General features: G+C 35.3%; 2 protein-coding genes across 3 annotated transcripts in view; one reads left to right on the top strand and one right to left on the bottom strand.

Moving 5' to 3' along the window:
• The first annotated feature begins 77 nt into the window (after window positions 1-77).
• LOC132703985 (transmembrane protein 50B) lies at window positions 78-1,316 on the top strand. Its single transcript, XM_060673567.1, has 4 exons — window positions 78-297; window positions 357-488; window positions 769-904; window positions 963-1,316. The coding sequence occupies exons 1-4, from the start codon at window positions 196-198 to the stop codon at window positions 1,061-1,063; spliced, it is 471 nt and encodes a 156-aa protein (XP_060529550.1). The 5' UTR covers window positions 78-195; the 3' UTR covers window positions 1,064-1,316.
• Window positions 1,317-2,931: 1,615 nt separating this feature from the next.
• The window catches only part of LOC132700018 (uncharacterized), a 38,599-nt gene continuing 17,485 nt past the window's right edge, over window positions 2,932-24,045 (bottom strand). For both annotated transcript variants that reach the window (XM_060667076.1, XM_060667070.1), the window contains 9 exons: window positions 21,050-21,555; window positions 16,173-17,544; window positions 14,447-14,558; window positions 14,267-14,387; window positions 14,063-14,214; window positions 10,905-11,958; window positions 5,812-5,929; window positions 5,472-5,711; window positions 2,932-4,127 (listed from right to left, as the gene is read on the bottom strand). In XM_060667076.1, the coding sequence (XP_060523059.1) occupies window positions 4,032-4,127; window positions 5,472-5,711; window positions 5,812-5,929; window positions 10,905-11,958; window positions 14,063-14,214; window positions 14,267-14,387; window positions 14,447-14,558; window positions 16,173-17,544; window positions 21,050-21,555 (3,771 nt within the window). In that variant the 3' untranslated portion in view covers window positions 2,932-4,031. The remainder of the gene's footprint in view (window positions 4,128-5,471; window positions 5,712-5,811; window positions 5,930-10,904; window positions 11,959-14,062; window positions 14,215-14,266; window positions 14,388-14,446; window positions 14,559-16,172; window positions 17,545-21,049; window positions 21,556-24,045) is intronic.

Here is a 24,045-nt window from a genome sequence, read left to right as displayed (position 1 = left end):
ATAACTGAATTGTATTACTATGAAAATAGGAATGGTAAGTCAAAACTAACCAACCAAAATATAATATAGTTGTCTATGGTCACTATGTCACAACATTATTTTGACAATCCTGTGAAATTAATGATTGTCAAGATTTGTTGCTATATTACGATATTGTTGTAGTTTTTCTTGTTTCCACCTTAAAACCATTGAGAAATGGGTTTGTGCAATTGCTTGGACAACGTTAGTTTGCCCCCTTGCGCATGGTTTGAAGGGGACAAAAGAAATTCTTATGCTTCAATGATTGCAGGACTTCTGGTATCTAGGTTTTCTGTAATGAAGAAATCATGTCTGACAAGCTTTGTATTTTGTCTTAGTTTTTCGCCGGTTGGTGGACCCTGATTGACGCGGCTACTGTCTATCCAGGAAAAATCCCAGCCGGTTACTGGATGTGCGGGGTGGCTGGCACTCTTTCTTTAATCATGGTTAATTCTGTGTCTAACGCACAGGTAAGGTACATTTATACTCTATTGGAAGCATCTTGCCGTCATATTAATTTGACCCATTTGACATTGGCCAACATTTTGACTGTTTATTTTACTGAATTTCTTTCTGTATCAGCTAAAATAATTAAAAACAAATAATGAACTTATTCTCGGACCTACAAGACAAAATTTTCAGTTTATCTGTCCAAACATTTCAATTTCAAGTCTATAAAGGTGCAAAAAATTAAAGGGTCAAGCTTTAATAATATATTACTTTTAATGCATTTATTTATTTACTGTATAGATGAGGGGTGACACATATGAAGGAGGCTGTTTGGGAACCCGTGGTGCGCGGATATGGATTTTTGTTGGATTTGTTATGGGATTTGCGTCGGTTATAGGGTCTTGTGCCATTCTTTTCACAAAATACATTAATGAAGGTTAGACTAATTGTATTCAATGTTGAAGTGTCAAATATGTGTTTGTTTCCTATTCCAGATCCACACTACCCGGGAGTAGCTTTGTTCCTCCAAAATGCTCTCATTTGTATTTCATCTATCATCTACAAATTTGCCCGATCAGAGGACTTATGGGGATAATATTTTGTGATCATCACCAAGAGTTGTTTACTGCTAAAATATCAAAGTGATAGCATAGCAGATTTTCTATCACTATAAGTCAAATGTTTAGATGTAAGTTTGTATATTTATTCCTTCTCTAGTGTATGTTTTCAGAAAATGTGATAAGTATATTTCAGTTTAAACCATGATTCATTTTTGTTATTCGGCTAATGTGTGTGGGTTTAGCCTGCTTTATACAGATTACAGTAAAAGAAATACACAATAACAAAAACAATTCTTTACCTCAGTGCTCCCATCAATTTTTATGCGCTTGCTGATAGTATATGTATGTCGCAACTCAGAAATCTTTAAGAGTATGCCATCAGCAAACATTTCTTATCTCTCTTTGTCTTTGCCACTTGGGGTTTCTCATACTGACAGATAATAATAATATTTTTTTGTTGTCATGTGAAAATTGTATTGGAACATCAGTAGACGTCTACCATCTGCTTGCTGCTGCTGGGAGAATGGTGGGAAAATGTAATCATTTTCAAATTGTTTGAAAATAGATTAGTAAGAGTGCTTAAAATATCAAGAATTAGATAGAAACTTTTAATTTTGAATGCATGTCTATAAAAATAAAAAAATATATCTCTGCCCATGGTAACACAGACAGATAAACATATAAAAATATTATTTTTAATTTAAAAATTGAAATTAATAAATTAATTAAAATTGATTTAATTAATTTACCATACGGAATAGGCAGAGGTGAATGGGCGAATGGTTTGTTACAAATGGAGTCCAACTTAACCCGTGTTAATGAAGATATAAACACTGAATTTCTCACATTGGAGAAACCTAGGTATAGCATAAACTACTCCTAAATTTTTCATTAAATTTCCAAATTATATTAAACAAATATAATTAAAGACTTTTAAATGAAAAATAAAAATGTTCTTAATTACAAGATGATTCTATGCTGTGAAAGATTTCTTAATCAGTGTGCAGATTGACCTATTTGTGTATTTTACATTTAAATTAATTAAAAATTTATGACCTATGATATATATTGGGAAATGCCAATTAAAGCTTTATTGTCATAAAAAGAGATCTTTGTCCTATATTACTAAAGACAGTCATGACTTATCGCCATATCTGTTCTTAGATCAAATTCCAACAGATGTTTTGGCACTATTTTATGATCTAAAAGCAGTGAAAGTGAATTAAAAAAAGATATGATACCCAATTGTCAGGAAAACAGGTGTTTGACAAAACCTTAAATAAGAGTATAAATTTAAGTTAAAGTGATTGTAAATTGGCCACATCTTACGTGGAGAAATGTATCTTGTGAAGGTAATCATGAAAGGAAAAATAGAAAGCAAATGAGGTGTTGGAAGAAGGAAAATCTCTAGGTTGAAGAAGAGCCAAGTAAACTGGTTTAACAAAAATTGAACTGAAGTGGCTTTTACTTGATGAAAATCCATTTATCAAAATAAATAAGAACTAAAAGTTCAGATTTTCACGAAATTATATATTATGACATGACAATTGTTTCGACAACACTGTGTCTTTATCAATCAACACGGTGTTGTCGAAACAATTGTCATGTCATAATATATAATTTCGTGAAAATCTGAACTTTTAGTTCTTATTTATTTTGGTTTAACAAAGCTTTTATTGTTTGCTGGGTAAACCTAACAGCCAATAATTTTTTCATAGGCAAGGGGCGAGTCTGTTGAATAACCCGTTTTACCTTGCGATTCGAAAAAGCTTGTAAGGATATCACTAATTTCAACAATTCTTGAATGAAAGAAGAAACAGTGATTTACAATCTCAAAATATACCCAAATGTAATAAAATATCGAGGATAAATTAAACCCTATTGTGAACAAAAAAACTTGTATTTCAACAAACGTCGTGCTGTTTTTAACAATAATAAACGAAATTAACAATCATCAATACAGATACCTATATAACCTAACATATTTACAATTAAAACGAAAAACATGTAGCCTTGCTTAAACATAAACCTTACCTCGGTTAAAGTTCATAACTTTGAAAACAAATAGGCTAATAAACGTAATGTGCCTAGAAAACAGGCACGGATAAAATCTCCCGAAAACTGAAACCTGGTTTCAACATCCATACGGTATATAATTAATATAGCACTTAAGATTTGATATCCGGAACGTTCCATCCCGCCTAAACGTTAACCAAAATAACTTGTTAAAAAATATACACATCGACGATAGTGGGATTCGTAAAATAGGACTCATCTAATAAAAACAGGTCACTTAAAAATCTACATCAAGTAAAATAAACTTTTCTTGTTATTTTATGTACATATATATACGATCTAAAATAAGGTATATCACAATAACATATTTGACACAAAAATCAGTTACCTATATTCTTTGATATATTATGTTCAGTGGCCTGTGAAACTCTCCTCAGCATTTCTTATAAAATTTCTTTCTTATAAAATTTTATTTCCCAGGCGACTGCTGTTGAAATATCACCGAGTAATTATAAAATATTGTTAATAATTATAATTACTGTTAAATGAGTGTGTGCCCTTTTAGAAGGCCGATGTGAACAGGGCAGATCCCAAATTACGCAATATTTACCAGTGCCGGTAAGCGTTTCATTGTGGCCCTTGTCGAACATTTTTACAGGAAACAGTTAACCTGTTCGTCGTTCATTTACCAACCGTGGCCACGTAGAGAAACAAATTTCTAACCCAAAATTTCTTGAGTCTAGGACGAGTTCAAACGAATATATATGGCTCTCTCGACTTTAGTCCAGGGAATTTGCTAAATATGTAAAATTGCACTACTCTCCGTCTCTCTCTCTCCATCGATATAATATTTTTTGGGGTACGGCACATTTAACAAAAATATTATATATGTATCAAAGGTATATAAATCCTACGATAGAATCTGTTTGGTCAGTCTTAAATTGGGCGCGAGGGGAAAGGAGCGGGGCAATATGAGGATACCTATGGTTAGCTATCGGTGTCGACGTCCGTTGTTATGTCCAGCCTATGGGTGATCGACTGTAACTTTCCAGGGTCGTTCATGAACACTTTCTGGGCTAAAGTCTGGAACAAAAGGAATGTATTCTCACAACACATCCGACTTACTCTCCGACCTTTTGAATTAATTGGAGAGTCAAGGATCAAATAATAAAATTAATGATCTATGCATCTATAAAATAGTATATTATGCATCAAATGACACTTTCCGCACGCTAGATTGGTGTATAATTGGGAATTTTATAGAAGTAGTGTAGTGTTTTATATATGTACATGAACTTACTAAGTTTAAAAGTATTTGTTAACCCTAATTAATGTCAATTTTCAATTCAATGACAAATAGAGTTGAGACTTTTAGAAAAAACTTAATTTAGATTTTGCAATTATCTACTCGCTGAATTATTAATGAGTCATTTATCCACTTACCTAGTGAACTATATATAAGTATGCCTTTAAAGGTAACTATGTAATATTTGAACTGGTATTTGTACATTTGATATTTTATTTTTACCTTGAATTCAATCATCAGCATTTTCAGTTTATCACAAATATTAACTTATTAGATGTATTAGAAAAAGTTTCTGTCTCGTCAAATTCTAGTTACAAGGAATACAAACAAACTATTTTCCTAGAAACCTTTTACTGCTGCTCTTCATGGTAGTTCCAGTATATATTTTGATGACAATTTTTAACAATAATAGCAATAAGGTATAATATCAATACGAATAAGATACCGGTCGACTACCAAGAAAATATTTAAGTTGCATTTTTCTTTGATTTCATAATGCAAAGAATAAGTAAAAAATTCGAAAATTGGGTTTAAAATCATTACAATTAGTTTACCACAATGAAAGTACGACGAAAGTAAGCAAAAAAATTATATGTTTTGAGTAATTTTTGAAATCTGTGAGGAATCATGATTTTTATTAACCCATCAATACCTCTCTATAGCTTTATCTTAGTCATTACATAAACCTCTAGAATTTGGACATGATAATGTCCCAAAAGTTCATGTGAAACTTTTATTGTTTAAGGTTATTATTATATTAACGGTGTTGAGGACTGAGTAACTTTACAGAAAAACCTAAACAGTGTTACAGTATGGTTAAGTGAAAACAGTATGTTCCTAAATGTCAGCAGATGTTAGATAATAACTTTAGTTTTTTCAAGAATCAAATTTTTTGTTACTTGAAACAGAAAATACTCCATCAGGCATCGATAATGAACCTTTGAGGTTTATGCATGCAAATTTTGACATTATTACAGATATATTTTTCGCGGTTATTGAAAAATACATGAAAGAGGTAGGATCTTCTCCTCATGTCATAACACATTGTACATTATTTGAGTAAAACAGTTAAATTCTGCAAAGTCGCCTTAGTTGAACTGTTAGAAGGTTCCAAAATTTACCTTCAAGCTCTCTAAACATTGGTCTCCGTCGCTCGTATTAATCTCGGTCAATAAACTATTAGACCTCTCCAGCTCGGCATAGAGGCCAAAAGGTATTTTAGCCAAGCACTCTAGCTTCATAATGTGCATCTTGGAGCGTAGGTGTTTAGCTAGGTGACCGTGTATCCGGAACGCAATGTTGCAATCGTTGCACTTGAACGGACGTGGTTCAGAAGATGACTGAGCCGGAGATGATGACAACTGGAAACAATATAGTCAAGTTGTATAATATAATAAATAAATTATGTAATAAAGAAAGTTAAGGAAACCAAACCACACCAATATGTCTAAATCGATTTACCTTACTGTAATGACTAGCGCTCCGTTCATGTTTTTGTAGGTGGCCTTTTGTGCGGAAACTTACGGAGCATGAATCGCACCTGAACGGCCTTTCCAAGTAATGAATGTTCATATGAAGCCTGAAACAGAATAATAGAGATGCGGCAAAATAGGCAACAGCAACGACAATCATGAAGTAATTTTGTCACCTGGACATATATAATCTTCATTACATGACTGCTGTGCGTTCGTCCAGGTTGTGTTTTTTTAAATTATCTATTTGGTCGCATTGACTTGTACAAATGTCGATAATAAGTTGTCAGTTATGTGCTGTCTATGCGTTATTCAAATTTCAATATTAGCCAACATAAAACGGAACTAAAAGTCCAGCACTATAATTTAAAATTAATTAACTAAAATGTGGTTAAAAATACAATAAAAACGCATTCCAAATTCCAGCAAATCGAATCTTGAATTCCAAGATTTGTATAGGAAAATTTAGGATATTGTTGTTGATAAAGAATTGTGAGAGTATTTTTTTTTTGTAAAAAATTTGGAAGCTATTGACAATTGTCGATTTTAACTATTGGTCACCATGTGCAAAATCATATGGATTTTATTATTTTTGGACAACTCCAAGATCAAAACATACCAAACTTTTTCAGTAAAAAATCTGCCTAAAGTCAATTTGGAACTTCAACGAACAAAAATAAAAATGAAACAAATCCGACTACGTTTTGTTTTTGTTTTCGAACATTTTCCACTGATTTTTGCGATGAAGTAAGAACACCTTCTTTTCAATAATCAACCGACATATTGAGGGAAAAATAATTCTTTATTCTTGTGGCTCGTTTAATCCATTTTGTCCCAGTGGTGCGTTAATGCACCACCGATTCTATGATTTTATTTATCACATCCAGGAAATATTTTTGCACATCCACTTAGAAATTTTATTATTATCACTACTAAAGGACATAAAATGAAAGATCTTATCCAAACGTTAACCAAAAGTTAACAAAAGCGGTACATAAATTTGTATCACATTTTCGAGTAAATCGAAAATAGTAAAAAAAATATTTTGCATTTGTATTGCTATTTTTCTGAAGTCTATAGCATATAGATTACATCGCAGAAAACATACATGGCAAATACTATATTGATTATGCTTTATTTTTTGAAAATATTTACTGGTGCGTGAATGCATTACTGGTTTTATCTGTGAAACAAAACTTTGTTATTGCAAGTCTAGACAAGTCAGCGCATGAAGAATTAACGTGTTCTTTAATATTAGTTTGTGCCTTGTGTAGTGAAGTATTTGACTGAAAAGGAATTAGAAGCGGCTATGGAGGATATCGTGATGGATGAGGACAATAACAATGAAAGTCGTAAGTATTATTTGGATTTACGTATTCTTATGTATCGTAGCATTCCACTCCTTGTAAATTTATGCTAAAAATAACGTGAAAAAATATTTACAGAACATATTGACGCGGTCTATATACTTTGAATGACGAAGAAGATATGAACGATAACATAAATCTTCAAGAGTTTGGGGAACCAACTGATATTGTTGGAACTTTCGAGTTACATAAATACACCGAATGATACAGCTGTCCTTCAACAGTCCTGTAATTCAACTACTGAACCTGAATGGGACTCATCAGATGATGAAACCTTGGAATTCAAAAGAAGACGTATGGTTTCCGCAAACGACAGGCTTGTTTCTACTGTCAAATGGAAGAAATGTCTGATTGAGTACACTCACACACCAATATCCGATGAATTTAGATTATGTGAGGAACTAAAAAATAGGCTTTCTGGAAAAACTCCGCTCGAAATATTTTTTGTTTTTTGATGATGAAGTGATTAATGTGATTTTAAAATTATCGGTAAAATATGCTCAAGACAATAACCGCCATGAATTCTCGTTGTCAAAAAATGAACTTTTAAATTTTGTAGGCATTTTATTGTTCTCGGGTTATCATTGCCACATATTTAGCATTATTGGTCTACTGATGAAGACAAAGGAATTGATGTTATAAAAAAATGTATGAGCCGCAATAGATTCCAATTGATAGAGCAAAACTTGCACTTATATGACAATAACCTGTTGGATAAAAATGATAAATTTGGCATATTTTCGTTCAACTTATCCATAGATGAACAAATGTTACCTTACTTTGGCCGCCATTCCTGCAAAATCTTTATAAGTGGTAAGCCAGTTCGTTTTCCTCTTTTATAATATTTAGCACAACTACTTCTAATCCAGTTGTTGGAATTTCATGGTATCAAAATTCCTTTTTCCGAAACTTCCAAATTAATGTATTCTTTTATGAATTCTGGTAAACAAGCTGATACGATGAGGTCTACAACTAGGACACCCTCGAGTATAAAGACCACAAGCTTCCAAGGAACTTCTGTTTGTACGTATATAAAATACTTATCTGCCATTTCTGCATTAGTGTATTTCACCATTATAGAATTGAAAATCGTATTATTGAACAATTAATTGATTAAATAATATTTTTGTGATTAAATTAGTTGTATTTTGTACACAAAATAACTAAGTAATTAATTTTTCAAAGAAACTTCCACATGCTACTGTAATACCAATCTTCTGGATCCCTGACGCAAACGGTTCGCTTCATAAACTACCGACGCAAGAGGAATCCAGAAGATTTGTAAATAGTATAACTAAACAGTGTAAACTAAAGCAATAAATACACATGCTTTAAAAAGTGACAGCAGCTCACTAGATTTTTAGCTAACTTTTTTTTTACATTTATTTTTTTTATTTATAAGCATTATAAAAAAAAATTGAGGAGACAAAAGTTTCTAAATAACAAGTTCTTCCTTAAATTTAGTCAAGAAGAATGAAGGGGTAGTCTAATTCAGTAAAAAAAACCAAAAATATGGAAAAAGTGTATTTTTGTAATAGTGTATGTTCCATAGTATTTTATTTGTTTTTCTATTTTCGTTTTCAAGATAAAAAACAAACACATGCCCCTAATGGTTGGCTTATGACCTAATGTTGATATAACAAACCACCCCTTATTTTAAAAAAGGAATCACCCGCTTGGGTTTTTTGTAGTTGTTGTGAAACACCAAACACATTTCTCCGTAATTTCAGGAAAAATTCCCTTTCTATAAAAATACTTTATTATGCGTATATTCGTATCCAAATTAATCAACCCAAATACACAACGAAAGTAGAAAAAAAGAACTGTTTCCACTGACGCGACTCTTGTTTCGAAACAAGTTGAAACCTTTTCATTTTACCACTTTACCGAATGGGACCCGAAAAACAAAACGCGAACTGTCCCAAAACACCAGTCTTCAAAAGGTAGCGAAAAATTGAGTTTTGTTTTATTCGAGTTCGTGTTTTGTTGTTTGGTCCATTTAATGGAAACCCGACATGAGAAGCATAACCTTCACATCTGTAATAATAACGGACGGTTACATCCTGCTGCCTTTCGGCATCTGCTGGATTAAACACTTTCCCGATCTACTTTGGACGTTTCCGTTACTCATTAGTCATTAGACGTTTGCCGAAATGTATTAAAAAAAAATATTACAATTTATTTGCCATACCAATCAAAAAAAGAACATAATATAGAAATATTTATTACAAGTCATATCAATCAAAAGGAATAAAAAAAAAATGTAGAAAAGATATAAATGAACTCCTCCTAATACAAAGTAGTAAGGAAATCATATCAACAGTAAGAGCGAATGTTTAAAGCTTTAAAATAAGAGATCCATTGTTTATACAGGCGATATATGTAAACGAACGTTCGAAAACCGTATACTCTCGAAACTGAAGATTAAGCGTGTGCATGTCAGTCTATGTAATTTTATTAAAAAAACAGGGAGAATTCTGAGTCAATGAAATGCTATGGAAACAAATAAGTAATTTCCTTCTATTTCCATGGTTAACCATTTGATCACCTTTAGTTTATAACACACTCGTATCTACGAGTGCCGTAAATAAACTCCAAGTACGACTTTTTTTACCTTCACCATTCTATTAAGATCAATACTGTGCAAACAAGGACTTAAAATCAAGGAGAAACAGGCAGTAAGTGAACGAATTTTAATGTCGACACTACCACTGTCAAACAGTACTACAGAAATTGTCATTTATGATTGCTTCAGCGTAGTTTTGTTAGTTGATCATAGATATATAATCAAGGGATATAGCATTATTTTTATTTTAATGTAATATCTTGACAGAGACAACGTGCAGGTCGGGGGTTTCTTACCAATGCACCATAAATAGAATATTTGTATGTATTCCGGCAAGTAAATTATAACGTTAACTCGATATATAATGTATTTTGTTAAACTTTATCCATAATAACAAATAGTTATTTTTTAAACACTAGCCAGATAATTTACAAGAAATACCTTTTTTTTAATGAGATAACGTCAGAATAAATACTTATGCTTAACTTCGATTTTAGGTACGTCTGCTTTTGCTTATTTTTTGTGAGAACTGTGACTCTTTGGAAGTGAAATGGTGTTTTTGGATATTGCTGTTACAAAGACTGATGATGATACTTTATTTATGTACTGTATTTATGAATAGTATTTATTATCTATTGCAATTTCCAAAGAACACTCTAATGCATCAGATGTGGTTTGCATAATCTCTCTCGTTCTTTGTCTAAATACTTATATTCCCAGTGATGCGCCCTCTTTTAGTTGGACGTATGTGGTTGGTACTACCCTTGCCTGTCAAACAAACAAACATTAAGAAACATTAAATGGATTTTTTTGAGGATTCGGTTAGCTTCTCTAAATTGTCATGAGCGTAGTTTTTTTAGTCAGGCTTGAAAGAGTGATGGATCATCAGCATGGTCGTAGAAAAGGGGTAGAATGCAACATATTGATAAACTTTAGACACTCACTCCGCTGTGCTCAGATCGTGCCAAAACAAGCTTGTCACTAAAGTGACGTTTATCAAGTTCCTGCATAATATACTATTTTTGAGCATATAATGAATTGGCAGAATTATTCGTTAGTTCGAACTTATTACCAGAAATAATTGTGCCGCCTTGGATTAGAACAGAACACAATAAAAATATGCACACCTTAAAAGAGTAGGAAACTCACCTCAATTGGGACGGTCTATTAAAAGTTTTAGCGCAGATGTGACAACTCTTGTTGCCCTCCGGTTTCACGATCAACTCGTTAACGTCTTTGTTGATGGGTCCGAATACGGCAACGTCCCTGACCACGTCCCCGCTTCCCTGGTCGTTCTTAGTAGCCAGCTTCAAGTACTCGGACGCGACGCTCCTTGCCATAGTGTTTTTCTCCAGCTTAACTTGCTTGGTAGCCACGTCGGCCAAGGTTTCCATAGCGCTGTTGTCGTACTGCCTGTAATTGTTGTTGTGCATTTCATGGTCCGGCCCAGCGTATACTCGCTCGTCCGGACGGATGGGCTTCAACAGCAGCACTGGGATCTCGTCGCTCCTTCGATTTAACTCACAAGGATGGTGATCCCGCAAAAATCCGTTCGGCTTGGCCGGTTTCTCATGATTGGTGGACAGATCCATGACCTCGTCGTTCTTTTGCTGTTTCAGTTTATACTCGGGCTCCGCTAACAGTAACTTCCTTTTCCGATCGGCCACGTTCACTTCGACGACCACGTCGTTTACCTTCAGGGTAGGAACAACGTTTGGTGGCAACTCCGTCCCCCTCCCAACTTCAGTCTTTTGAGGCAGGTACTTTTGCACCACGTGGAACTGTCTTATGTTTTTGGGCGGTTCCGCTATAATTTCGGTACCGGTGGCGTCGTGATCGTCGATGGGCGACCTTTCTGCCATCGGGACCGATGAGATCGAAGCGTACGGGTAAGTCAGAGGCCTAGTGGTGCTCGTCTTGCCCAAATAAGTGATCAGTTTGCGATCTTCCGGTTGAATCGCGCCGCCGACTATCTCCGGAGCCTGCGGCGGGTTGAACGCCGACGGATTGGGATTGTCGAGGAATTTATTTTTCGCGTAATTTGTCTTTTGTACGTGAGCAATCTCCTCGGTGGTCATGAACATGTCGCCGGACGGGCTGCGGCGGGTGTCGGCGAATCGGGGCGGCGATCCCGACGAGGACTTTTGCGAGAGGGAAAGGAGGCCGTAGGCCGCCTCGTGCTCTTGTTGTCGGGTCGATTCGTCTAGAAACGATTCCGGCTTTCGTTACTACATCCCACGATATTTGGACATCTTTTATCTATGATTTGAAGTCCTGCGTGTGAGATATGTGGATCGTTTTAACCCTGAACCTTTCAAATTTGTCAAGTTACTTGTGTGTATATGTATACATGAATAATAATTGAACATTTTAAGAATTATGCGAACACAACACAACAGAACTGAACACATTAAAAATTATGCATAAATACAAAAATCGTCAGATGTTATGCAGAATATCTGGTATATTCCGTTAATATCGGTAACTAAAAGTTTTACAGGAATGAATAAACATTTAGTCAAAATAAATACTTCCGAATCACAGTAGTTATTTATTTAATTAAAAATTTATTTATTTATTTACTACATTTAACTACATATTGCAAAACTATTTATTTGAACCTGTAATTATTTTTTGAAAACCTTGCATAGTACCAGGAGCAATTGCGACTACCTTCCTAAGGAAACTTGTTACATTTGCGGCATCATTAACGTGCAAGAAGTCTGAACTTGAACAGGGCTCAAATTGAGATCTGACATATAATTGTTGTAATATTCCACTTTTGGTTCCAAGTGGCAATGATATTGACTATCTACTTCCATCACAACAGCAACTAAATTGCTTAATGATCCACATGCACGATCAACATTCGAAACAGGAACCTACTAAACATAGCGAAGATTTAGCAATGAAAGTCTTGAGCATTTTATTTGATTGTTGTTGAAGATTTTCTGACGAGTAACTTCCAAAACCCAAAATGCTGTTGCAAGACCACCTTTAAGTTTAGTGGCTTTATGTGGTAACATGTCTCAGAGTGCAAGATCTTGAATTCAATTTAATACTATAGGCAATTACCGCGGACACTAGTCCTAACCTATCATTAACAGTCACGCTACAGAGAAACTGAAACTAGTTACTTACTAGGAAATATGCATGTTTTAGATTTTATTAATAATTTCTGTATTTTTTTTAAGTTATTATCAAAATTAACGGAATATCCGAGATATTATCCACAATATCTGAACATTTTAGAATTTATTTATTCTTTTATTATTATTATTATTATTTATTTTATTATTCATTATTCTTCAATTTTATTTAATGGAAATGTGCGAAGATATCCAAAATTGTTCATGTTTCCCTAAAATGTGAATCACAGAATTCTCGAAAAATTTCATTAAAAAAAATAACCTAACCTAAGAGAGAAATCTATTTCCATTGATAATGAATAATAGAAATGCGGGTAAAAAGACATTTTTTTGTCTTTTGTATTTATCCACGATATTTTTACTGCTAAATTAATATCTAACTAAAAATCGCAATAATAATAAAGGACTTTAACCAACTTCCTTCCGTACTGGCACGATATTACTAATGCAGATCAGATTATATACGAAATCATTAGATCTCTTTGTTTAACCTTGAACTTTCTTCTACTCATTTTACTAGAGTTGACAGTAGAAAACTCAAAATTTACTTTGAAACAGGTACAATAATGAAATATGCGTTATAAGTGTTCGAAAAAATGTAAAGCACTTGTTCCGCTTTTTTAAAAACTGAAAGAAATCCAAAACAAAAAACGCAAAAATTGCAGTAATACTTCCCTTCTGTTTATGCTTGCAAAGTGCAAGTTGTAATTCGCAACCTACCGTTTTTTCAAGATAATCCGAATCAAAAATTTTGAATACAATGCTAAATTCTATATATCGTGTAATTTAGAAACAATACACAGAAAAAAATACGCAAAAAATTTTGTTCAATTTTCATTTGATGGGTTAGCGTAATAATATCAGAGTTGCAGTGGTTTTAGATTGTAACTGTTTTTGTGCTTCCTGAATGGAACTTCTTTATTATGAGTTTATTTTAATCATCAATTTTTAATCATGAATAATGGTAATAATATATATTTCAGAGTTTTCTTAAACAAAAATACATAAATTATAAAACCCCTTCCGCCATAATACATTTGTTCATTCCATCCGTAACTACTAAACAATTAAAGTTGGTCCGGACTGACTCGGATTACACTACAATACAGTGTTGAAAGTCTTCTATTCTTCTTCTATTCTATAAACTAAGAAACTTACCGCTGCTGTCCATTCCGCTGTCTTCGGTGTCCGATTCCGAACTCTGGGTGCCGCTTAGCTGTGTAGATGATCCGGAACCGCCTCCGACGCAGGTGTTTTTCGTATGCGCTTTGCTCTTCATGTGTTTGGTAAGGTTGCCTTTCGTTTTGAAACTGAAACCGGTATGTTAGACAAGTGAACTGCCGTATTTTCACGCTTTTTTACCTGAAATTGCACTGACTGCAAGTATAAGGCCTGTCATTGGAATGGGTCCTGATGTGCTTTTTCAGCATCGACGGTTTTTTGCAACGTATCCCGCACTGTTCGCACACGTACCGCCCTCGACCTGCGGGAGTTTGAATATTTGAAAATTGAGGTTTACTGGCTTCATGAGGTTTCACATACCTCTACCTCTTATATAGGGATAGTCGTCGTTGCATTCGAACCCACCAATCAAATTGGGCTTAAGAGTGTCTTCATCCTTTCCTTTGTTCAACGGCACTTCGGAGAGGGCAAACTGCAATGGGAAAAAATGACTCCTATTTTGAACACAAGCGGGATTTTAACACAGTATGCTGCCAAACTCGAAATAGATTTTCTTGGAACTTGAGTTTCGTATTAAGGCAAATAAGAAGGTAAGAGATTTTCTTGAACATTTTTGAAAAAAAATGGGTACAATCGAGTATATTCCATTTGGTTACGTTTATTTTGTTATTTTTACTTTATATTGCAAGAAATTGCAAAATAATTTCAATTTTGAGCTTAAAAATAGGCACAAAGCTTTTGGGTTTTCCAAAACTATTCAGGGAATTTTTTAATGAGAAAATCGATTCCGATCCAGTTTTTGGCTTATTGTTTAGGGAAATTCAGTAAGATCATGAAGAAATTTCAATAATTCCAGTAAAATGGAATGTTTTATTTTAAAAAATGTGATTCCAAATAGACGATGAGGAGGTCGCTTTCACACATTGTGATGATAAAAAATGTCAACGAACAATTTGTTTTAAAAAACAAAAAATCTGTTTAATGTAACCCACGTTTGTTTTAAACATACGAGCATTGTCCAAAAATAGGTTTTAGAGAACAAAAAAGTTAATATAATATCGGATTTTTTACTGTACTTCAAAAATGAAACATCCTTATTTTTTTTAGTAGTAGGTATTGGGATTATGGATTTTATTTATACACTCGCAAGTTATTATATGCAGAAAAAATTTTTTTGCATAAATTTTAACAATTTAATTAAAACGTCGACAGTTAGAGAAACCCTAAAAAACAAAAATTTTATTAAACCATATTTTTCTTGAAAAAAATTGCATGGTGTATTCTACCACCAAAAAATTGATAAACAAAACCTCCATCTTGCCACCAGTAATATATGTAGAAAGTGCATCGTGTCCGCTGGGCTTAAGTGAAGTAAGTAAAAAAACTAATAAAAATGTTGGTTACCTAATTTTGATTTTTGATAAAAAAATATCAATGCCAATAAAAGTTATGCCATGTTTTTGAAAACATATCTGATTTAACCTACTTAAACCTCACCTTAACGGTTCATAGCAAATGGTTCGTGGTTAAGAGTATCTTTAGATTTATGCTATGTCTTATAAGAAAATGTAATTTGGTTAGAATTCGATAACATCGAATAATCTATTCCGACGGTTCAGTTGGACAAGGTCAATCAAATTTGAAAAAAATTGCCTGGAAGCCTGTTTCAATTAGAACATGACTACTAATCTAACCTCAAATATACCCGCCACTTCGCCAGTCAATTAATTTTTCAGATTGCATTTGCTGACAAGAAAAATGACAATGACCGGTAAAAATTGTATGCAAGTCGTCTCTCGCAAGAATCCATCAGCTGCCTGCCAACCACCCCTGGCAAAATTTCTTTTACCGACCGAAGGGTCGATGTCATTTTTCTTGCCTGCCAGTTGCAATTCTGGGTACAAATGTAATGACTTTTATCACGGTTATAGTCAGGAACCAACTACAAACTGGAAAATGATTTGCCTAACAGAGAAGCGGGTATAGTGGAAGTTAACAGTGTTGGTTACTTTCAGGTTGTCTGTTTGATGTTGGTAGTCATGTCAAGCAAAATGCAAGATTTAAGGGGTTAAGGACACACGCTTACCTTATAACTCGAGTGAACAATCAAATCAGCAATGGCCTTCCCCGCCGTAACGTACCGTTGATTTCGCTGCCTCGAGTCGTATGCGCCCACGTACAACTTGTCCGTCTTATTGTCCTGCTGACGCCACTCCGAGTACATGCTCAGTTTCTTAAAATGAGGAACGTAGAACGGCTGTGTTTTGTTTAGGGTGCAGTACACCAGTCGCGTTGAACTCTTCAGCCCTAGGTAGCTGAAGTAATTGCCGTGCAAAAAGTGCTGCGCGTACTTTTTCTGTACCCGCGGAGTGTCCGGACTGATCAGGATCTGGTTGAACATGGTGGGAGTAAGCCCGTGATGCTGCTTTAGCGAGGCAGTGGTCGGCTTCAGGGCCAAACTATTTGGCCTGGCGAATTTCTTCGGCTCCCCCGGGTCTTTCGGAGGCGATATCGGCTTCGATTCAACCGACTTCGCCGTTTGGGGGTCGGTCCGATCTTCGGGCTGCGAATATCCCTTCGGTGGGGACGCCACGACCCCGATATAACCGGAATCCACAGGCGGATCCGCCGCGACCGGTCCAGGTATACCGGGAACGTATCTGACCACCTTGCCGTCGACCAAGAGGTTCATTGGGCCGTAGAAGTTGCTTCCGGATGGTTGTGCGATCACTTTTTTACGAACGAACGTCGGTGAAGGCGCAGTGAAAGAGAAAGCCGCTTGAACCTGTCCGGATGGTATCGATGGCTGTTTTATGTTGGGCGTTAGCAGTTTGACAGCGTTCTGACTAAAGTCCATAATGTTTTTGTATGCGGGAGCGGGTTCCCTCTCGTCCGCGTACCGCTCAAAGTTAAAATTGGTCTTCGCCAAACCGACCATATCGATTTTGGGTGACAACGCGTTGTTCTCGTACACCCTTATGACGTCCTGAGGTGGGCGGGCGTCCTCCTTACCGTAACCTGCCTTGTTAGTGAGAACGGTGCCGCCCGCCTGCAAGCTCGATTTTACCACTCGGTTCTCGCTCACTTTGGTGCCAAATTCGACGTAGTTAGGTTCCGGGTCGTGCTCCTTGCAGTCTATGCGGAAACTCTTGGTTTCGCCCGGGCCGCTGTGTATCTTAACCTCGCCGCCGAATAGTTTCACGGGCGGTTTTTTCTCTTTCTCGAACGGGAGCGGGGATAGTGAGAATCCCGACATGGGAATTTCACCGGAAGAGGCAAGGGGCAATTTGCCCGCGTCGAAGGAAAACGATTTGGACTTGTCGCTTTCGACTAGGCGCGTTCTACCGAGAAACGGACCGGGAGACTGGAGGGGGAATGCGGAGTTTTGCAGCTGAGGTATGCTGTCGAACGCGTTTTTATTTTTGGTGAGGATCGAGGCCACGTTCACGGAGCTACTCCTGAAACAATTCGGAATGTCAGAGACGTGCAGGACAGGCATTCAATTCTTCATTGCTTATTATTAAATAACAGTTTATTCCTATAACGAGGTATACGGGAAAAAATATCGCCAAATTGACAGCAAAAATTTGAACTATACATCAACAGTTATTTATCTCTAGATTTTTCAAAAATATTATACAAGGGTTATAAATTTACAAATTTTTTAAATTTTTGCCACATAGGACGTTACTATTCGCTTGCAAATCTCCACCACAGCAACCGCAGCTAGGTGGCTCAGAGCAAACTAGCTTCTAAATGGCGGAAAAAATAAAGCGGATGCTGGCAAACCTGCAACATGTCAAGGCAGCCACATACCGCCTTGAAAGGAGGTTTAAAGACGGTCAGATAGACTTCGCCCTCGTGAAAAGAACCGTGAATTTCACCAACAGACTGCAATAACGGCCTTGCTAACACCTCTGGCAAGGTAATCATCGCCCCATTTCACATAGCCCGTGCATGTATCCTTATCAGAAATGCCATTAATCATTTTGTATCATGCAAAATTCCCAGGGAATAGAGGCGGCATGGATATTGTCATCTACTCCGAGTATGTTCCTAGGAACAAGGAAGCAGGACAACTAATACCAGCAGTAGTGCGGGAAATGGCGGGCTACTGTAGGAGTACAGATGGTAATTGGCTGCGATGCAAAGACATACAACACAGTGTGGGAAGCACCGGTATCAAAAAATCATCAGCTATTCGCTGCAGATGGAACAACAGCCCAAACAAACAAAGGCCCATAGGACTTATAAGATCCGATACACTGGTGGTTAGTACACTGACTCCACTCGATACGCAAACTAACTGGAAAACGGTAAAAAAAATTATAAGGCCAAATGCGACAAAAAGAGCCTTTTTCGAAAGACGGAGCGAAACGCTTTAAATCGCCTAGGGTTAACGGGACTTATGCTACAAAATGAACTGGACATACTCCTTCCATACCTCGTCAAACTATTTACATGCCCAAAAACCTATCAGCCTGGCCTCAAAGCATGAAGAAACTTCTAGGTGTGGATAAGGGGGAGGTCCTTTCAAGGAATCCCTTTTATGCCCGCCAATATGCATACAATGCAAATAAATTAACAGAGCTAGAACTTAACCTGGTCGAGAGAGTAAGCCGGGCTTTGGAGAACAAATAGATTGCACTGCCAGAATCTCTATATATACGTGCTGAAAAATAGAACCATCAGGACGTCCACAGGGAAAGAGGTAGTCAGATTTAGAACCGACATGTGTTGTCTTCAAAGCGGGGTGTTATCTTTCTTCCCTGTTCTATGGATACGACTTGGACGCCCTACTGGTTATCCTTTCACTGTGGGAGAAGGGGTTCTACAGACACATGCGGACGAGTACAACGTAAAAGCCAAAAGAGAATATCTACTATCCAAGCCATCTTGGATACTATATTCAGAAGCAGAAGAAAACTAGACAATTTTGTAAGTCCTTACGTACTGGGTGAAACTATAAATTTCTCTGCTGAGGTTAAATATCTAGGAATTACTCTAGATATAACGTTACACTGGGTCTCTCATTAAGAAAAGACAATCCAGAAAGCAGAAAGATCGCTCTGGACACGCCTTAGAAATTATGGAGAATTTATATTTTTTTTATAATCAATAAAAAAAAGGTCCAATCAGTCACTAAAAATAAGTTTGTTTCATATTATTCGTCGGCATGTTAAAAAATATACTATTTACTGCTTCTCGCGAAAACCCAAGGGGGAGGTCAAAGACAAAGAATAGAATTAATTAAATTAATTTTGTTTAAAATTATTATTAATTAATTAATTATAATTAAATAATTAAAAATAAAGCCGGGCTGAATTACATACTTGTGTGAATTATATTTGTTGAAAAACTGCCAGTACCATACTGGATTCCATAACTTGAATCAAGTTAGTGCTAAATTAGACTTTTATTACGTCAAATAACCCCGTCAAAAAAAAAGTCAATTTTTAATATGAATTTAATGCCGACATTTCTACTTCAGGAATTATGAAGCACGTGTGTTTGAAGATGCCATAAAATATATTTGAAAATAACTTAATAGCGTTAAGGATAAATGAAACAAATTATAATTTCAACGACCTGCAAAGAAGACACTAACACCATATATTTATTTGCATAAATGTTCTGATCTCTCAAAGGTTAAACGCATTTTAATAAACTTAGTCAAACAAGTGACGTGACTGCGAAGCCTTTCCGTGCCATCAGGTGGCGTTTTCTGGAATAACCGCAATAAATAATAGAGACAAATAAGGGCCCAGCAACTCAGTAAAAACCATATTTCAATATTTTTATCCTACCCTAAAATATGAATAAACGAAATTAACTCTCGAAAGAGTTGAAATTTGGGAAATATTTCCACTTTACAACTTGCTATTCATTGGAATTTTTAAATAAAATGCTAATTTTTTATTTATTATATGACCCCTTACTTACCGTCATGACAACGTTTTGATAACCTTATCCGTTGTCAAATATATGTATTGTCACCAAGTTTCTAATTGAAAAATAAATTTTAAAAAAATGTGGAAAACCATTTATGAACTCAATAAAACATCTCCTTCGACAAACATAATTCTTTTCTAATTATCACGAATAGTATATTATGCAACAAGTGCGGTAAACGGCATGAGTTAAAAAGTTTACCGAACGTGTTGCATACTATACTTTTTCTACGACTGTTTTCAAAATTCAAAGCGTGGGAAATATCTCCGAAAACATCCGATTGCTCCCAAATCCGTGCGTTAAAATCCCGGAAATGTCCGAAAGGGCTCGGATTCATAGGAAACGAAACTGACTTGGAAAGTGACGCTTCCCGCACGCTAGATCGGTGGGTAATTAGGTATTTTACAGACGGGAGTAGAAAAAAGGTTAAAACAAATTTTTATATGACCAAACGCTACGCTTCTTTCATGTCGTTATTTGATACATGTCAAAGTCTCTTGATTGCCTACCGTTTTAATTACTTTAATTAATTTAAATGTTTATTCTATTAAAAATGCCTTATTTAAACTGATCGTAATCCAGTATAGCAATACAGCAATTGCATTTGCATTACAAATATCACCATTGATAGCCCAAGAAAAGCTCTTTTTTCTACTCCCATCTGTAAAATGCCTAATTACAAACCGATCTAGTGTGCGGGAAGCGTCACTTTACCACGTCAGTTTCGTTTTCCACGGATTCGAGCCACTTCGAACGTTTCCGGGATTTTACGACTGCAAGATTTTGCTTTTTTGGAATAATCAGCATTTATTTCTGAAAATTTTCTAACACCCCCGCACCACACTACACAAAGATTTATTTTAGCTTTACAATAGTACTCATTTTAACTATAGTTAATATTAGAAATTTTTGTAGAAACCGGGTTTTAAAAATTAACAGCAATTACGCATCCTGGCGTATAATTTCCAGCATGTTCCACTAGCCGATTTACGGCACAAAGCAAAGACTAACCTAGTATACTTGATCTCGGACGGCTTCCCCTTGCAGCTGCGCAGCTTGTGTAACTCTAGTTCGGTGACGGTCTGGAAGATCATCTTACAGAAAAGGCACTGCATATCCGAGTACAAGTTCTTCAGCAGCAGTTCCTTGATGAGACTCCTTTGAGTGCCGGGTTCGGTTACCTCGCTCAAGGAACGTTTCCTGTTTTTGTTGGATAAGTTCAGGGGTTCGTCGCCCACGGGTGAAACGCTTTCTACCCTGTAACCCTTGAGGTGGCCGTAATCGTTGTTGTTGTTGACACCGTCCGCCGAAACGTCACTCGGACGCCTTTTCAGCAAAGTGGAGTCGCCCGAGTTTACGATGGAATTATTTTTGTTGATAATTTCGTTGATGTGGTGCGACAAGTCTGGAGCGACGTGAGGCGCGGCCCTGTCTTCCTCGACGGTGACACTGACCGTGTGAAATCGCGGCTTGTACGGCTTGGTCGCATCTTGCGAAGTCGATTCAGATGTTTCGTCCTACAATCACAACGGTCTGTATAGTGTGGTTATTTTTTTCGTTGATGTTATAGAGTATAGGCCATAGATTTATAATCAAGGCAAATAGCGTTATTTTCCTTTTTAACGTGATACGCTGAAACAATATTTTTATTTTTTTACTATACACTATGCACAGAATAATATTTTATGTATTCAAAAGCATAGGTAAATAAGAAATTTAACTCATTCTACTTTAATAATGTCTTGCTAATATTTCGTTAAACATCAAATATTTCTTATTTAAGAGTACCTCGCAATATGGTTAGTTTACGCCATATATCTATTAGATAACATACTACGGTAAAAAGTGATGCGCAGGTGGCTGATATTCTCGTAGAGAAGGTGTGGATCTTTTGCGCGTGCGTCACCTCCAAATAACTGAGTTGCCACTTTGCCGTAATTGTTCTCAAAAAATTGACTAATTTTCATAAGAACGCAAAATCAGTCTCTGAAATCCGAACATAATTGGCAACGCCGAGGTAAAAATTGCTATTACCAGAGAATACTAACAGTCTGTGCCATTGTTGTTTACATTTTTGGTGGTTATGATTCTGATGAAAAGTGTAAGGAAAACAATGTGCCTATATACGGGTAAGTGTTGCTTTATGTACAAGTTAATTTAAAGGATTTAAAAGTGGTTTCTATTGAACTCCCACTCACAAACTAAATTACAAGTGTGGCATGTATGAGGACCTAATAGGATCTTAGACAAACCCGAGTGATTTAACAAACTGGAACGTACCCTTAAATAGCTACATAGGAAAAATGTGTGGGTAATATGTTTTAGTGTACAAGAATTACAGGAAATATAAGAAAACAAACAAGAAATACTCCTTGACAATTACAAATTCTTGTAAAACTCACTGCGGGAAAGTTTTCGTTTGTCATCACTCTTAGTGAAAATAAAATTGCCTTTTGGTCGGTGAAACATTACAGAAATTATTACCGCAGAATTACCAGAATCAGTTCAGCTGCAACTGCAACAGGAGGAATTTAAACGATAAATCTGCAGGATATTTTTGGGAAGTCTGAAGGCATTAAGTGAATACTGCAGTACGTACACACATAATTTGACATAGATAGATAAATAGAACAAGTTCTATCAATAAATACTGATTTTGCAAATCTCATTGTTGGATTCGGGACAACTTGAGTAGGCAAAATATTATATGCACAACTTGGGAAGAAGAGATCATGTTTTTGGACAAATTATGAGACTGATCCATGTTCTTTATCCCATTTTTTTTAGAGAGTCAAATGGTCCCTTTTTTTTCTAACCCGACTGATAAAACGTATTAATATGTTACCAACTTTTTTTCGGTCTAAGATATTTATATTTTTCCTGCATAATTTGTGACTGAAAATTTTCCATCTTGAACATATGATAAATTTTTATAATTTTATTTCAGCAGACACCAGCAGATCTTTTAATCTTGAAAACAACATTACAAGTTATAGAGAAGCCTGGCACAGAATAACCTGCGGTCATCAGTTTTTAAAAAGAACTTAAGGCACAGTAACATATTGTGCTTCTGAAATTTTGTTTCGAATTTATAGTTAATGAAATTTTTGCTTTAGTTATTCTACCAATAATTAAAGATAGTATTATAAATGAATATTTTTTTTATTGCTTACATCTTCTTTTTTGCAATTTTTAAATGTGGTGATCCTCTCAAATCAAGTAATGTAAAAGTTCCTTCAAAGGAGTAACACTGAAGCATCTTATGGCAGACGCCATTGTGCAAATAAAAAATAAATATTATTGTGCTATTAAAAAATGCAGCATTTATTTTTATTTAATTTCTTATTGTGTTTATAAGCATCACTATACTTTATTCTTTTCAATAAAGGTCTTATTAAATAATTCATGTATTTATTCATTTATATTTTTACATTGTCCAACTATATCTTCTGTGAAGTTCAAAATGAGTTAATCAAACACTATAAGAAATGCTATTGTAATAAAAGATAAGTCGTAGTTGTGACATAAACCACAAAAAAAAACTAACCACAATATTGTTTACGAAACAGGACTGGAGTGTGCATCTCGAAAAAAATATTAATAAGACAATTTTCCTTTTAGAATGTTTCATGTGGGCTTACACTTTTAAAATATTCTGAGCAATTCTGGAAAAGTAATTTTTGGTTATTTCAAGTCAAATTACTGTGTGAAATGATACTAGTATTTAAAGCCCGGTAGACACAATGTAATTTTTACATGTATTTTTAACATTTAACAATTGCTGTTAAATATTTAAGACGAGAATTTTTTGCAGTAGCCACCATTCAATTTTTGCTAGCAAAATGTTTTTTAAATTTTGAGACAATAAACGACACTCTTTAGCGTTTGAAAATGTTAATTTTGTTACATTTAGAGCTAATTGTTTACTGACTTGTTTTATACTAGTTTTTAAATTTCTTGGTTATATTTTCCAATACCTACATACCTAACGAAATTGTCCATTGGTA

The sequence above is a fragment of the Cylas formicarius genome, unplaced genomic scaffold (genome assembly GCF_029955315.1).
Source record: "Cylas formicarius isolate icCylForm1 unplaced genomic scaffold, icCylForm1.1 PGA_scaffold_10__41_contigs__length_53128322, whole genome shotgun sequence".
NCBI classification, from domain to species: domain Eukaryota; kingdom Metazoa; phylum Arthropoda; class Insecta; order Coleoptera; family Brentidae; genus Cylas; species Cylas formicarius.
The sequence above is the reverse complement of the archived record's forward strand: the minus strand, read 5'-3'. Positions and strand labels throughout refer to the sequence as shown.